General features: G+C 49.6%; 1 protein-coding gene across 2 annotated transcripts in view; it reads right to left on the minus strand.

Moving 5' to 3' along the window:
* LOC146049961 (uncharacterized) overlaps positions 1-15,380 on the minus strand; it is a 54,303-nt gene extending 38,923 nt beyond the window's left edge. The window contains exons 1-4 of one of the 2 annotated variants that reach the window (XM_083166673.1): positions 15,224-15,380; positions 10,961-11,083; positions 4,846-4,955; positions 3,243-3,563 (exon numbers count right to left, since the gene is read on the minus strand). In XM_083166673.1, coding sequence (XP_083022799.1) covers positions 3,243-3,563; positions 4,846-4,955; positions 10,961-11,010 — 481 coding nt within the window. In that variant the 5' untranslated portion in view covers positions 11,011-11,083; positions 15,224-15,380. Of the gene's footprint in view, positions 1-3,242; positions 3,564-4,845; positions 4,956-10,960; positions 11,084-14,898; positions 14,922-15,223 lie in introns of those variants that run through there. The other variant, XM_083166674.1, reaches the window with a different exon arrangement.
* Between the last annotated feature and the right edge of the window lie 481 nt (positions 15,381-15,861).

A 15,861-nucleotide genomic window follows, 5' to 3' on the forward strand; every position in this document is an offset into this window, starting at 1 on the left:
CCGACTCCTTGCACGGGGAAGCCCAGCTCTGCGTTAGACGGCGATGCCCGGCATCAAGGCACCTTCCCCCAGCATCTTCAGCGCGGCCGGGCCCGCCCACTTTGACGCCGGCGGCCCGGCCCGCCCACTTTAGTGACGCCGCCGGGCGGGCCTGCCCACTTTAGTGACGTCGGCGGTCCGGGACCGCCCCCAAGTGTGCCGTCGGCTGCCATGGCCCGCCCCCCGGCGCCCTGCCCGGCACAATTTCTAGAGGGAACACTGTTTCATTTGTTTGCATAATGATTGGGAGAAGTGGTGGCATAGGTAACGGACGTGGTGTGGATGGGGTTGCGTTTTGTTTGCTGTGAGTGTAGTTTGTGTGGGGTTGGGGCGTGTTTGTTTCACCACTGCATGTGGGTGTGCAGCGTGTGTGTGTGTGGTGTGGGTGGGTGAGGGTGTTGTGCAAGGGTGTGGTGGGTGAGGTAGTGTTAGGTGTGGGGCTCCTGGTGGTTGTGTAGTAACACGTGTGGGGCTGTGTCACGTGGCTGGTGTATGGTGGTTTGTTGCGGGGGTGTACGCGGTGAGTGAGGGACAGTTGCAGTGCTGTTGTGGTTGTGGGTGGTAGAAGGGTGTTGTAACTGCAGCAGCTGAAAGGTTTCAACAGGAACGGGATCCCAAGTGTTTCACCTACCTGCTGCTTTTATAGGTGTTCTTCCGGCACTTAGTCCAGCAGGTCAGAGGTCAGCGCTGCTGTGGGTGTCTGTAGGTTTGTGGCTTCCCTGTTTCCCCAGTTGCAGGTTTAGTATGAGCGGCTACGGAGAGGCTAGTGTGCAACAGGTCGCGTATCCTGGCACTCAAAAGAGTTGTACCAGGCATTTCCCCACCTCCCATCCTCACCATTCGTCAATGCCGGGTCTCTATTCACTGGCACGTGTCATCGGCTCTCCCCATCTCTGGGTCTCCTGCAAGCTGCGCGGGAGGTGCCGCTCTCCTGCAGACAGGCAGCACTCTCATTTGTGCTGGGGCTCCTGCAGACAGGGCCGGTGCATAGCTTATACATTATATTTGAAGCTCACCCCCGAAAACACCTCTTTAGCAGCAAATATTAAATAAATAGGCCCCAAAAGGAGTCTAGAGACAAGATGTCAACAATGGTTTTGTTATGATGGTACTTAAATGGATTTGCTTTGATTGAATTCTGAATCGTAATTGTGACCTGACTCCAATGTGTTGCTGGGGACCAAAGGGTGCCGGATGGGGTCCCGACAGTCATTTACCCAACGTCGGAATCCCGACTGTTAAAACAGACAGGGTTCCAGACGGCCACCGGCTATTCTCCCTCGTGGGGGTCCACGACCCCCATAGAGGGAGAGTAGTATAGAGCTAATGACTGTCGGGATCCCAACTATTGGAACCCTATACCACACCCAGGATGAAATGTGCCTGTGTGGTAGAGTGTAGTTCAAGGCAGATTAAAATCAGATATTGTATAAGTAGTGTTTGTGGGGGATGATGATCATATTTCAATACATCAATGAATTAAGGGGTGTAACAGAATAAACTAGAAGGCTCTTGCTGTGGCAAAGAGGTGTCCAGGTGTGGGGGGACAGGGCAGGGGTGAGGGAGGAGAGGGGGTGCGCTTCAGGGTGTGAGGGTGCCTAGCATTGTGGCTTGAGTCCCTGATAGGCCTAGTCTGGGATGAAAGGGTTGTGCGGGACCTGTAGTTCCACGGCTAGAAGTAGCAGCGGGGTTTGTGATATGAGCACTGTCACGTCTTAACTTAGCCGGATGGCTGAGAGCTGCGACGACGTGGTGTCCAGGTGGAAAATAAGTCCAGTTAAGACTGAGTATGTGAATTAGGTCGGTTTTTTAATTATCGATTTAAATGATGTCTGCAAGTGGTCTGTGTTGGTCGGCCTTTTAACTGGCTTTTCAGTCTATACCTGTGCTGTCCGTCTTTTTAGCATCGGTCTGCTTGCTTTGTCTTATGATAGTATTGTCGGGACTTTCACTGTCTATGTATGTACTGTCTGTCTTTGTGCGTCGGTGTTGTGTTGTGTGTATGCGCTGTTGTGAGTGTCGGATTAACTGGTGCCTGTCCTGTCGGGGAAGGGGGGTTGGGAGGGTTTGTGTGTTGGTTATTTGGGGTGGTCTGCGTTTTCCCTGTCTATATATTGTATTCGTCTATATTATATTTGTTGTGTTTGAACCCCGGCGGAGACATGTGTGTCTGTGTTACTGTAAGTTGTGGGTCATTTCACTGCCGGAATATTAACTGTCGATGAGTCATTTCTAAAGGACATCAAATGTTTGTTTACAATACTACTGAACTTTGATCAATGAATATCCACATTTTCTCTAGGAGATACATACCATTGTTTATATAGTGTTGTGTATATTTTTTACAGATGGCCACTTGTGTTTTATATTGTGTCTTTTTATATTGTGTGTATTATTACTAATTCTTAACAGCAACAATAAATCAAATGTTGCTTTTTGCACAAACATGTGATATATATATATATATATATATATATACACTGCACCGCATGGTTAGCTTCCTCAGTCAGCTAATTATGGGTACTCTCAGGATCATAGGTGTGTGTGTGTATTATTTTAACCATTAATAATTAAATATTTCCTTTTCTTTATCTATATTGTTACATATGTCCTAAAACACATTTTCTTTTTTTGTGGCTACTGGAAATGAACTCTTCTTGTTAAGGGGCGCATTTATCATTGTATTGCGATGCCGGCGTGATAACACCGCCCGGGCATCGCATTGCGGTATCATCTGATACCGCCTGGATGTATCAATTTGAGGGCGCAGGGACAGGGCTCCGAAAGGAGCCCGTCCCTGCGAAGCCCTAACCCGGAAGCCGGGGGGTCTGCTCATGCGCGGTTATGCGCTGACCCCCGCCGACCCCTGTGACCGCACTGCGATCCCGTAGCCATAGGCTACAATGGGCTATCGCCATATCATAATGGCGATAGCCCAGGGGTGAGATGCCGGGCTGCCCGATGTGGATACATCGGGCAGCTTCGCATCCCCCATAGAAACCTATGGGGGATGCGTCCGACGGCGCTGCAGGGGGGGTTCGCAGCAGGGATCGGAGATCCCTGCTGCGGTCCCCCTTTAATACATTTCAGTGATACATAATATTTGCGGTTAACCCCCCGAAAACGGGTGTTTTCGGGGATTTAGCCGCAAATGTTACTTGATAAATGGGCCCCTAAGTGCGTATAGGTTACCTACAGCTCACCTGAGACACAGAGATTATATATGACACCATAGGTCTCCTCTTCGGACAGGCGTATACTCGCCCTGTAGAGTCCTTGGTCTTCCACTGTTACATGAATGATGATTAATGAAGCGTCACTAGAACTGTTCAGTCTCCCTGTATAACGATCATCCCGAATATCAACACTGTTTGGTTCTGTTGTAGCAATGTGGTTCCCATCAGCGGTGACCCAGGTTATATCCTCAATTCTATGCTCTCTGTCCAGCACACTCAGCGTCACATTCTCTCCCACCGTAGCAGACACATCTATTCTGTACTCAGAGGAGGTTACGTGTAATACACCTGTGAACGTGAACGGGTCATTACTGATACAATATAACCTTGCTTGTCATGAGTTCTAGATCTAACGCACTATTGTCACCGTGTCCTGTATGTAACTGCATGTACAGTGTCAAATCATTCTGCAGGACATACATATCTTCACAGCAATCACGCTTCACAAGTGCCAATGATTCATGTCAGTTTGCTCATTAACAGAAGGTTATCCTATTGGCGCAATGTATTTCTTTATTTTTTCAAATGCAAATATATGCCAAGCCACACACTGTTAGGGACCTGGGGATGACGGGGGTCAGAACACCGATGCTGGCATACCGAAGGAGGGAATAGCAACAGGGGACCTTCCCCTGCTCATACCCCCCTCCCTTCCCGCATCTTTACCTCAATCGTTCCCGCATCATCGCCGGGAAAGCCATATATCTGCTGGTTATATATATATATATATATATATATATATATATATATATATACCGGCTGATGAGCGGCTTTCAGGACGGCTTTGCATAGCTCATCCCCACATTGTTATGGCGTGGGGCAAAGAAAGGGGGAGCCATTGAAAAAAACAGGAAGAAAGTAAATGTGGCGGTAGCCAAACGTGTGTTAGAAATGGGAGGGGGGGGGTCATTCGTCATGCGGATATCAACCAGAAGATCAAGGGCATGTATAGGGCGGATGGAGTGCATTGGTCGGACATTGACTTGTCGGCACTCCAGGACGCGCTGGAGGCATGAGAGAAGGGCGTTGTGCAGGGTAGGGGTCTTCTCAGTACCCGGGCAATACCCGGAAACCTCAGTGGTGCAAGGCAGGCGGAGGAGGGGAACCAGCTGAGGTTGCAGATTCACCAGGCTCCAGCTTTCGACGGCGGGCCATCGGCTGCACGCCAAGCGAGAGTGATCCGTGGGGGCTGGCGTTGCTGAGGGCCTACCATGTAGGTATGTGGCACGCCCCGGCGCAAAATCAATGATCGGCATTGATAGGATTGTGAATAAAACTGTGGCCAATGATTTAATCCCAAAACTTGTCTTAGAGTGCGATTTCGGGGGGAGGGTTAATTAAGACTGTTTAGCAGGGGCACAGCAGGAAGCACGTGAAAAACAATTGAACTCCCCCTCTAAAGTGTTGCGCCTCAGCAATGAGGTTACAAATGCCATCAAACGAAGCTACAGCAGCTGAAAGTTTCCCCAGCCATAACGGGAAGCGGTACAGTAACCCACTGCACATTGCCTGACCCACACAAAGGAAACAGGGCAGAGATTTGGGATTTGTACAGTATTATGTAACTCACTGGTTTGGAGGAGAAGTAATGTGATGCAGCAAATTATTGTCATGTCCTTCCAACATTGGTAAAGCCTAGTGATCCAAAAGTGTCCACGTCCGTAGATCGGCATCAGCTGCCTGGAAGACACAAGACACGTTCAGGGTTACAGTATGTTTACATAGAAACAGGAGTTATGCTAATAAGATGTTATGAGGTTACACTGGATACACAGTCATCTCTTTGGGTATTAGCTCACGCCTGAATCATGAGAACTTTTTAGTCAGTCTTCAGGGCTTTTAAAAACACAAATAAGCTTAAAACTAAAGATATTATCCACGTGTCCACTTCAGTGGACAACGCGCATCTGCAACATACTGTAAAACATTGCCCTTATATCGTAGAACTGTATTTTATCCGTTACTTTTCTTCTATTTGTAAAAAAGTATAGTAAAATAATAACCTTAGGGCTATTTCACACACTCCGGCTCCTGCCAGGCGCCGAAAACCCGCACGGCCAGGAAGCCGTGCTGCACACATCAGTATATAATGGAGGGGATGGCCACAGCCCGGCAGCCGTCCCTTCCAGTGGCGGGATCCGGCTGCAACCGGACAGCCGGGCCGTGGCGTGTGAATGGACACAATAGTGTCCATTCACCACTACTGTGCACTGCACGGCTTCCTGGCCGTGCGGGATTTCGCTGTCCGGCAGGAGCCGGAGTGTGTGAAACGGCCCTTATTGTTTTTGTATGAACTGCTACTTGGTGACATTCCTTCTAAAAATAGAACGCAATGCAATAGCGATGTCAAAAGACCGTTTCTAGGAGGCCCATTTATAACCCTTTGGAGTGCCAAGTGAATTTATCACAATAGGTGTGAAGATTGCAGAGCAAATATTTTTATTTCCCATAATGACCTGTAATGTTACCTTATATAGGAAATCTAATCTATTTTTACACATTTGTTATTTGAATTTATATAACAAATGTGAGCGACGCTGGCATTTTGAACATCTCTCAGATGTTGGCACTGAAAGGGTTAATAATCGTATTTGAAATGTGATCTGGTTAGTGTCCAGAATCACGTTTCAATACAAGATTGCTCCAGATGAATGGGTTAAGGAGAACCTTCAGGGAAAGGGGGAGCGAAGTGTGCTGTGTGCTGTGTGCTGTGCAAGCACGACCATGCTGACCGCCAATGCCATTTACCCTCAGCCGGGTAATTGTGTGTGTGTGGGGGGCGTGGCTGCCGACGGGAATGAAGTGATCGCAGCAGGTACCTGAGATGTCTATTGCGGTTCCTCGGTCATACATTCTGGGGATTAATAAATATTTGTGTTTTACCCCTGAAAATGGGCGTGACTGGTGAATAAGCCACAAAAATTTAATGAGAAATGGGCACCAATAGAAAATATGGGTCATTGGGTGTACCACTGAAGGTCTACAGGGCTTAGGTCGAAACCCGAAAAAGGTAGACATGGCTAAGGTCGATAGTTGGAAAGTCAACACTGAAGCAGATGACATGAGTTTTTCACGGTTTATTGTCCCGAATGTCAACACAGCCGACATGGATACCGTCAACATGTACTATGTCCCCTGGGGTGCCGCAGCCAGTGTCCCTGTAGACACAGGTGGAGCTACATGGAAGAATGGGACAGGGGGAAAGGGGCGGTGCTACATGTAAGCAGCAGAGCTGATGAAAGGAAGAGAAGAGGAGAAGATGAGGAGAACTGCCAGCCTGGTTTTAAGGTAAATAAAGTGTGAGTTACTATCAGCAACTGGTGCAGGCGTTATACAGCGCTACTACTGTCGGCAGCTGGCGGGGGCATTATGCAGCGCTACTACTGTTGGCAACTGGTGGAAATTTTCCAGGACCGCACGCTGAAAAGGTTAAAAACATATTTTTGTTGGTGTTCGCTGTCCCTTTGTAAAGTACCCTAGCACAGGCCGGCTGGCAGGGAATCTAATATAAGTGGGATGCTGTATAATAGGGACCTACAGGGGTGTGGACGGGTGCGTGCTACAAGTGATTGAGGTCAAGCTGGTATGTAAGGGGGGGGGGGGGGGAGAGTCCTGGTACATGACCATGCTAGGTGCTGCATAGTAGGGAGTTATAGGGGTGGAGGGGGGCATGCTATAATAGGTGATTTATACATGGAAAGGGTCAGGCAGGTAATACCCCTTTTACACCGAAAAGCTGGGTTGCACAAGGTTTTTGGACCCAGGTCCAACCTGGCTTTTGACCCCTTTTACACCCGCGTACCCACCCGGCATAATGCCAGGCGGGTGACGCCATCATAGGTGGGGCCTGAGCCGACCAAGGGAAATGAGAGCATCTCCCATTGCCGGATTTTCCAGTGCATTGAACAGGTCCTATCAACACAGGGTTACTTGTTTACACTGCACCACTATCTGTCCACTGTAGTGGCCTGTGTGCATGCTTATAATTTCAAGTATATGCCGCTACACAGCACCCCCTGCTGGACAGTTATATGAATGGGCGCCCAAAAGAGCAGTTTCAGTTTTTCTACATTGCAGCAGCCATTAGCATTACCGCACCTGAATGCACCGGGTGTAGCCTGTCTAAATTTCTTGCTTTAGCCCACAAACGACAAATGTTTCACACACTTTCTTGCATCACCAGAAGCCGAATGAAAAAAAAATAAAAATACTGTACTTGTTTCCTAGCACGGCGCCAACAATTTTTATCTTATGGATCTGATTGCATGCGATTGTATGCCTTAAATATGGCATTCAATCCATACAATCATGAGATCCTGTACAATTTGTTATTTTTTGATAGTATGTACAATATCGCATCTCATCCGATATATCGGATGTGATGTGATATATCGGATGCGATGCGATTTTTTTATTGTATAGGAATCTTATAAGATTTATAATTTTAAAAGTACCCTTATGGGTACTTAAAATGTGAAATGAGCCCCCAATATCAACGTCAACCCGAAGCGTGGCGAGCCCAGGAGGGGCGGCGGTGCGCGTCCTGCGACCTTTCATAACCCCACTATCCACATCGGCGTGGAGTTGAATTTACATAGTGTGGCGAGCGCAGCGAGCCCGAAGCGTGTCGAGGGGACGCGGATTACTTCACATGTATTCCACGTGCACTCGCCACGCTTCGGACTCGGTGGCTCACCGCACTTTGTAAAATCAACTCCACGCCGACGTGGATAGTGGGGTTATGAAAAGGTTGCAGGGCGCGCACCGCCGCCCCTCGCCACGCTTCGGGTTGACGTTGATATCGGGGGGGTATTGGGGGCTCATTTCACATTTTAAGTACCCATACTACTTTTACAATTAAAAATCTTATAGGATTCCTATACAATAAAAAAAAAAATCACATCGCATCGCATCCGATATATTGGATACGCTGAGATATTGTACATACAATCAAAAAATAACAAATTGTACAGGATCTCATGATTGTATGGATTGTATGCCATATTTAAGGCATACAATCGCATGCAATCAGATTTCATAAGATGCCATAAGATAAAAATCGTTGGCGCTGTGCTAGGAAACAAGTACCAAAAACATTTTCTATCTAAAGCAGCCCATACACGCTGCGATGCTGGGCTGTGCGTTCTGTGCTTTGCGGTGCGCGCTCCCGCGGCACCTCATCGCACAGTACAAAAAGTATGTGCTTGCACATACTTTTTGGGTACTTGTTTCCTAAAACGGCGCCCACGATTTTGATCTTAGGCATCGCAAGGGAAAAAAATCGCGTTGGTCGCATTGCATGCGGCAAAAAAAAATTGCATGCGATGCGACCGACGCGATTACCTCGATTTTACATAGGGAACAATTTGAAAGAGAACAATTTGAAATGGCCCACAGACCCCAAATACCCACCCTGAAGTGTGAAATGGCCCCCCCAATTGTTAACGCCACCCCACGATCAATGTCAACCCGAAGCGTGGCAATCGCAGCGAGCCCGCGAGGGGCGGCGGTACGCGTCCTCCGACCTTTTCATACCCCCACTATCCACGTCGGCGTGGAGTTGAGAATAGAAAGTGTGGCGAGCGCAGCGAGCCCGAAGCGTGGCGAGCGTAGTGAACACCGCGAGGGGACGCGGAACACACTCCCGAAGCTAGGGGCGTGAGGGGACACGGATTACTTAACATGTATTCCGCGTGCGCTCGCCACGCTTCGGGCTCGTATTCCGCGTCCGCTCGTCGCGCTTCGGGCTCGGTGGCTCGCCACACTTTCTATTCTCAACTCCACACCGACGTGAATAGTGGGGGTATGAAAAGGTCGGAGGACGCGTACCGCCGCCGCTCGCCACGCTTTGGGTTGACGTTGATCGTGGGGTGGCGTTAACAATTGGGGGGGCCATTTCACACTTCAGGGCGGCTATTTGGGGTCTGTGGGCCATTTAACATTGTTCCCTATGTAAAAATCGGTAATCGCGTCGGTCGCATCGCATGCGATTTTTTGGCCGCATGCGATGCGACCGACGCGATTTACATTTTACCATTCATTTCTATGTAAAATCGCGGACATCGCACCGGTCGCATCGCATGCCATTATAATGGCATGCGATGTACATGCGATGCCCGCGATGGGCACCCTTCTAGGAAACAAGTACCACTTTTTGTACTTTGTTTTCATCACATTGCATCGCATTGCATGCACAACGTGTGCACAGGCAATGCAATGTGATCCGTGCTTGTTAAGCACGGAACGCACGCCCGTATCGGGGTGTGTATGGGCAGCTTAAGCTAATGTGTAATGGATCCGAGCAACAATTTAATTACTGATAAATACCCAATCGTTTGTAACCCCGGAACTTACTATCCCCCACCCCAAAAGTGCTACTGATGGTCAATAGGTCTTCGCCATCAATGGCTGCGGTGGGGTGCTCGGTTTACTTTTTCTTGGTGCCTGAGGGGTATATAGGCTAGCCCAGCCACAGTGGCCAATTAAGCCCCACCCCAGAGCAGGGACATCTATTGATGGGTGCAAGCATCGATGGTTCCCTTTTGATGATTTCACGCATTGATGTTCACCACTGATGGTCAATAGTCATTCGTACTTCTGTGCTGCTCATTTTCCTGGTGACCCTGTTTGCATGAGACACACTGACTTGGCGACACAAATGGCAAAGAGAATGGAAGTGTACACTCATTAGATGATTGGATACTCACATTAGCAGCATTTAAGAGGAACTTGCATACACAAAAACACACCCACATATCAGCGTTGCCGCATAAATCACATACCAAACACACTAGGCGATACAGTACAAGAAATCGCTCAGAGGGACCCTTCTGCCCGATATCCTGTACGATATCGCCTAGTGTGTACAATGAACATCGTTAACAATCCGCACTCACGCATCCTTAACGATCCCCTCCCTCATCCTGCATGTTCAGACGAGGGAGGTCCTTGTTAACGACTGGTTCCAGTTGATATATTTACAGTGTCTAGATAGACAATCAATAGCGTAACCCCAAAAGGCCGCCAGGGTTAAAAGGTCAACACATGAAAAGGTCAATGTGATTTTTTTTTTCTATTTAACTGGCTTGTTCTTACTTCACCATCCATGTCGGCATAGAGAAAGAATATAAGCGTTGACCTTTTGACTGTTCACCTAAGGACTGCATCCCAGGGGAAGCAGCAGCTCACTTCACAGCACCGGAAGCCACAGAAGGAGGAAGCCCCGAAGGCCCGGCTGCGCTGCAGGAGACGATCCCCGGTGGCGGGCAGTGCCGATATCGATGGTGGCAGCACAGCATTGGGGTATTTTTGTGCAACATACCCCAATAGTGCTGCGGAGGCCCATCGCAAGGACAGATTTATTGCAAGCTCTCTCCTTACATGCGATAATAGGTACATCCCGTGTGATGGAGTTGTGCTGCATCCTAACTCATCAGCCTATCTGCATCCTCAGATACGCAATGTGTGTCATTTATCAGGTGACCTCGCAGCGTTTACACCGCGCAACCTCATATTGCAAACGATTATGCCGAATTAAAGCAGACACATTGTGATAGGAAGCTGGCATAGAAACATGGCGTTTTCTGGGAGTGCCAGAACTAACCCAGGCGTGCCCAGACGTCTGTGATGTCACCACTTCCAGCCAATCACTATCGCAGAGCACCATCAGCCTCAGACCAACTCACATTTGCCCAGATGGAAAGCAGTCTCCGAAGTTCTGGGATTCGCGCTGCATTCACAATTTTCCATGGGGCGTTTATTCCTTTTTTCTGGGCGGCATCTTTTTGCTGGCAGTCATCGGCTTTTACCTGATTATGTAGGAGAAGAAGGAAGAGAGTTGTCTTCTTGTGTTAAAAATGTAAAATTAACCTTTATTATAATAAAATTAAATAGTTTCCGTCAGACAAACTGTGACATATAAAGAATATAGAGGCGACAACGATAGAAAAAGGGCTTTGAAACTCACACCGCACCGCGTGGACAGATAGATATTACATGATGGTAAATCAATGGGCCAAATGCTGCGATTAAGTATCCAGGTCCTGCTTTATAGTAGAGAACCTCAGATCATCCTTCATCCAAAATACATTTTCCAGCGGACGCACATCCACGGTTCATATTCAACAATGTGCTGCTATTTTGATAGACTTGTATGGAGATGGCAGTGTGCAGCAGTTATCAGTAGGTCTGTAGGCCCCATACAATACTGCGATTCGGTCCAACTTTACCCGATTCCCACGGATCGGGCCTATAAATCAGACCAAATCGCATGCGTAGACACATCCTATCCGACCCCATGCACGGTCCCTGGCACATCGGGTCGACACCTACAGATTGAACCTGCTGCACTACAGATTTATCGGATCGGACCCATAAGCAGCACATCGCAGGCGCACAGTAGCACCCACAATGTATAAGGTCCGATTATTTCTAAGGTGATGAAATCTACAAATGGCACCATGAAATAAAATCATGAAAAACTTATGTCAGCCTTTTCATGCGTCGGTCATTTCCATGTCTACATAGACAGCGTTGACCCTTTATACCATATCTGCCTTGAAGACAGGATTTTTTAAACGAATGCCCTAAACGGTTAATGTTTTAGGATTTGTTACACTGGGCTGTGGCTCGGGCAGGAAAAGGGTTAAGAATAAGACAGCTCTCACCTCCCCAATCTCTCCTCCTACATTAGAACAGATGGGACAGCCCACAGCACAGACCGTCCTCTTGTAGGAGACTGTAGTTAGTGACTGTGTGGGTGTCACTAGCAGACAGCAGCCTGACCTGTGCGAGATAGAGCAGAGAGCTGCACTGCGATAAAAGGGACACGACTGAAGATTAATACAGGCCGTGGTTCTACGAAATGACCAATGTCCCCTGGGTGGCAGCGGAGACCGCTCACTGACGAGAGGAAAGGATTCACTTTTATACTGGTATCTGATAAGATCGCTGAGGACAAGATCACCCTATACATGACACACGCCTCGCTATATTGGAATATTGGGGCAAATGTATTAAGCCTTAACAAGAGATAAATGCAAGGGTGATAAGGAGAGATAAACGTCCAGCCAATCAGCTCCTTACTGACTTTTTTCAAACACAGCCTGTAACATGACAGTTAGCAGGTGATTGGCTGGATGTTTATCTCTCTTTATCATCCTGGCATTTATCTCTTGTTAAGGCTTAATACATCTGCCACATTGTACGAGAGATTTAGTTGGCCACCGGGAAGGGACCGTTCCAGTGTAAGGAGACAGTCTATCCGCACACCTGGGATACATCAGCCGCTGGTTATAGGCCAGGTATATGGGATGTATGTCCCCAGGTATATACACATTGTTACTGCTGCTACGTTTCCTATATAATATGGTTTTGCGGCATCTGCATTTCCTATCACTGATTCATTTAACACTTTCTGCGGAAGCCAATAGTTATATTGGTAACAATCTGTGGTATATATTATATATATATATATATATTACCAAGTAGTATTTATATCACTGTGAGGCCTAATTCCTATTAACGGCACAGCAAATACACCTAGTACAGACGTACACAATGAGCAGCAGACTAGCAAGGTGTTCTCTATGTGATACTGGTTACGCTGCTGTTCTGGATCAGCATTTGGGGATCAGCCTATGTATCCATAGGCTGTAAGCAGCACACCTTGTATTCTTCTAGGTAAGTGGGCGCAGGAGGGGAGTAAGAGCAGGCAGTGGGCACAGGAGGGAAGTATAAGCAGTAGGAAGGGGCAGTGGGCACACTAAGCAAGAGATGGGTGCAGTAGGTGCAGGAGAGCAGGATAAGCAGAAAGAGGGGGCAGTGGACACAGGAGGGCAGTATAAGCAATAGGAGGGGGCAGTATAAACAGGAGGGGGCAGTGGGCACAGGAGATTAGTATAGGGAGAAGGGGCAGGAGGGCAGTATAGGCAATAGAAGGGGCAGTGGGTGCAGGAGGGCAGTATGGGGAGTAAAAGGGGCAGTGGGTGCAGGCAGGGGCGTAGCACAAGCTCCGGGCGCAGAGTTAATAGGGCGCCGGAGCAGTGCACCGCAAAAGGCACCTGTGCCCCCGCTGCCGCCCGCTCTGTGTGCCCCCGCTGCCGCCCGCTGTGTGCCGCTGCGCCCACGCTGCTGCAGGCAGGAGTCAGGTCACACACTCATGCTGCAGCATGATGTAGTCCCTGGGACTATGGGGTTGCCAGCAGCACGGCACGTGTTAGGAGATTACGTGTTAGTAATTACAGTGACCCAGCGGCTGCCGGCGCTTGCAAAGAGAACCTTTATTGCGGTGGCAGGAGCAGAGACCCAGCTGTCAGCACATGTCAGGACTCAGGAGAGCCTTCACTGGTGAGAATTAAACTTGCGTCCTCTCCTCCTCGCCACTTCCCCTGTCACATCACCCCCTCTCTCTGTCACCTTAACCCCCATCACCTCACCCTGTCACCATGCCTCCTGTCACTCTACCCCCTCTCATCATGCTTCCCCTCACCTCACCCCATCCCAACACCCACTCTCACATCACCTCAACCCCCCTCACCTTATCACTTCACCCTGTCACCTCATTCCCTTTCACCATGCTCCCCATCAAACCTCACTCTATCCCCTCACCACTCCAGCTCTCACCTCACCCCCTGTAACTATACTGTCACCTCACCCCCTGTAACTATACTGTCACCTCACCCCCTGTAACTATACTGTCACCTCACCTCTATCTCGCTCCTTTTTCTCTTACACACTCCCTTCCCCCTCTTTTGTCCCCAGCCCCATGTCTTTACTTTCTATCCACTTTCCTCTCTCCCTTGTGCTCTCCTCACCCCTGTCTTGGTCTTGATAGCCCTTGCTGGTCCCCGGTCTCCCCCCTCCCTCTGCAAAATGTACCCGTAGTAATTGGGGGGGGGGGGGCGACACATGCCCTTGCTCCGGGCATCGGGTCACGTAGCTACACCGCTGCGTGCAGGAGGGTAGTACAAGCAGTAGGAGGGGGCAGTGGGTGCAGGAGGGCAGTATAGGGAGTAGAAGGGGCAGTGGGCGTAGGAGGGCAGTGAGAGAGCGCAGTGGGCACAGGAGGGCAGTATGAGGGGGCAGTGGGCACAGGAGGGCAGTAGAAGGGGCAGTGGGCACAGGAAGGCAGTAGAAGGGGCAGTGAGCACAGGAAGGCAGTATAAGGAGTAGAAGGGGCAGTGGGCACAGGAAGGCAGTATAAGGAGTAGAAGGGGCAGTGGGCACAGGAAGGCAGTATAAGGAGTAGAAGGGGCAGTGGGCACAGGAAGGCAGTATAAGGAGTAGAAGGGGCAGTGGGCACAGGAGAGGCAGTATAAGGAGTAGAAGGGGCAGTGGGCACAGGAAGGCAGTATAAGGAGTAGAAGGGGCAGTGGGCACAGGAAGGCAGTAAGAGAGGCCAGTGGGCACAGGAGGGGCAGTATGAGGGGGAAGTATAAGCATGAGGAGGGGGCAGCGGTACATGTGCTCAGTGCCATGCAACATGTGTGCAAGTTCCGAACCTGGTACCCCTGGGACTATTATCCGCATGGCCATGTATTGGGCACAGTAACTTTAGTAATGTTGGAGTAGTCAGTTGTGATAACCCAGGCAAACCTAACATGTATAACACTGCGGCACTCACCTGCAGCCTGGGACATAGTTACAGCTACCCCTGCACCCGGGAAAATTATCCCGCCATACGGGACCACCCACCCACTAACTCTTACTCACTGCTTGTGTTACACGTGTCATCTGTGTATATATCCGTCCCTCCCATGTGAAGCATACTGCATCGTCACCAGTAGGTGGCGCTATATCCCCATGTGAAGCACATACTGCATCGTCACCAGTAGGTGGCTCCCTCCTGTCCGTCTCAGGTGACGTCCTCCCAAAACAGGGACAGCAGCCATTGTATGCACACAGTGACAGAATAACCCCGGGATCGGGCGGCAGGGGAGGAGCGTCACCTGAGCCCGCTGGATGGGACGCAGTCGCTGTCTCTCAGGTGCTCGGTGCCCGCAGCAGCCGGAGCGGCTTCTCCTCCGCTGTTATTGTCTGCTCAGTCAGCCCAGTATTAGGAGGGGGCGGGTGCTGGCCAATGGCAGTGATGTAAACAACTTTATGGCCCCTGCTTATTTGGTAATACTGAGGGCGGGATGTACTAGGGCGGGGCTGTTTCACACTGGAGAGGGTGGGGGACGTACTCTCGCTCCTGCTACGGTGGGTGTGGCCTTGTAATAAGGAGGGGCAATGCAATTGCAAAATGTATATGATGGGACTGGAGGTGGTGGTGTTTTGGAGAGGCAGAGGATGACGACGGCAGAGAGGGCAGGGGATAGGCAGAGAGGGGGTAGTTCATGAGGAGAGATAATGGGGGCAGAGAGGCAGTGGGTGACTGCATACCTCCCAATATAACCCTCTCCAGGGGCGAGATTCACCAATAATCCCCGGTGCACATCGACGGCATTCGCGTAGTTAATAATCGCATATGCAGTAACATATGCGATTATTAACGCAAAAGCGATGCCCGGCGATGTGCACCGGGACCCCCCTCCCTGCCTGAACCCTTACACAGCTGTAAGGGCTCCGGTTCCTCCTCCCTGCA

The sequence above is a fragment of the Crinia signifera genome, chromosome 12 (genome assembly GCF_055691185.1).
Source record: "Crinia signifera chromosome 12, ASM5569118v1, whole genome shotgun sequence".
Classification (NCBI taxonomy): Eukaryota; Metazoa; Chordata; class Amphibia; order Anura; family Myobatrachidae; genus Crinia; species Crinia signifera.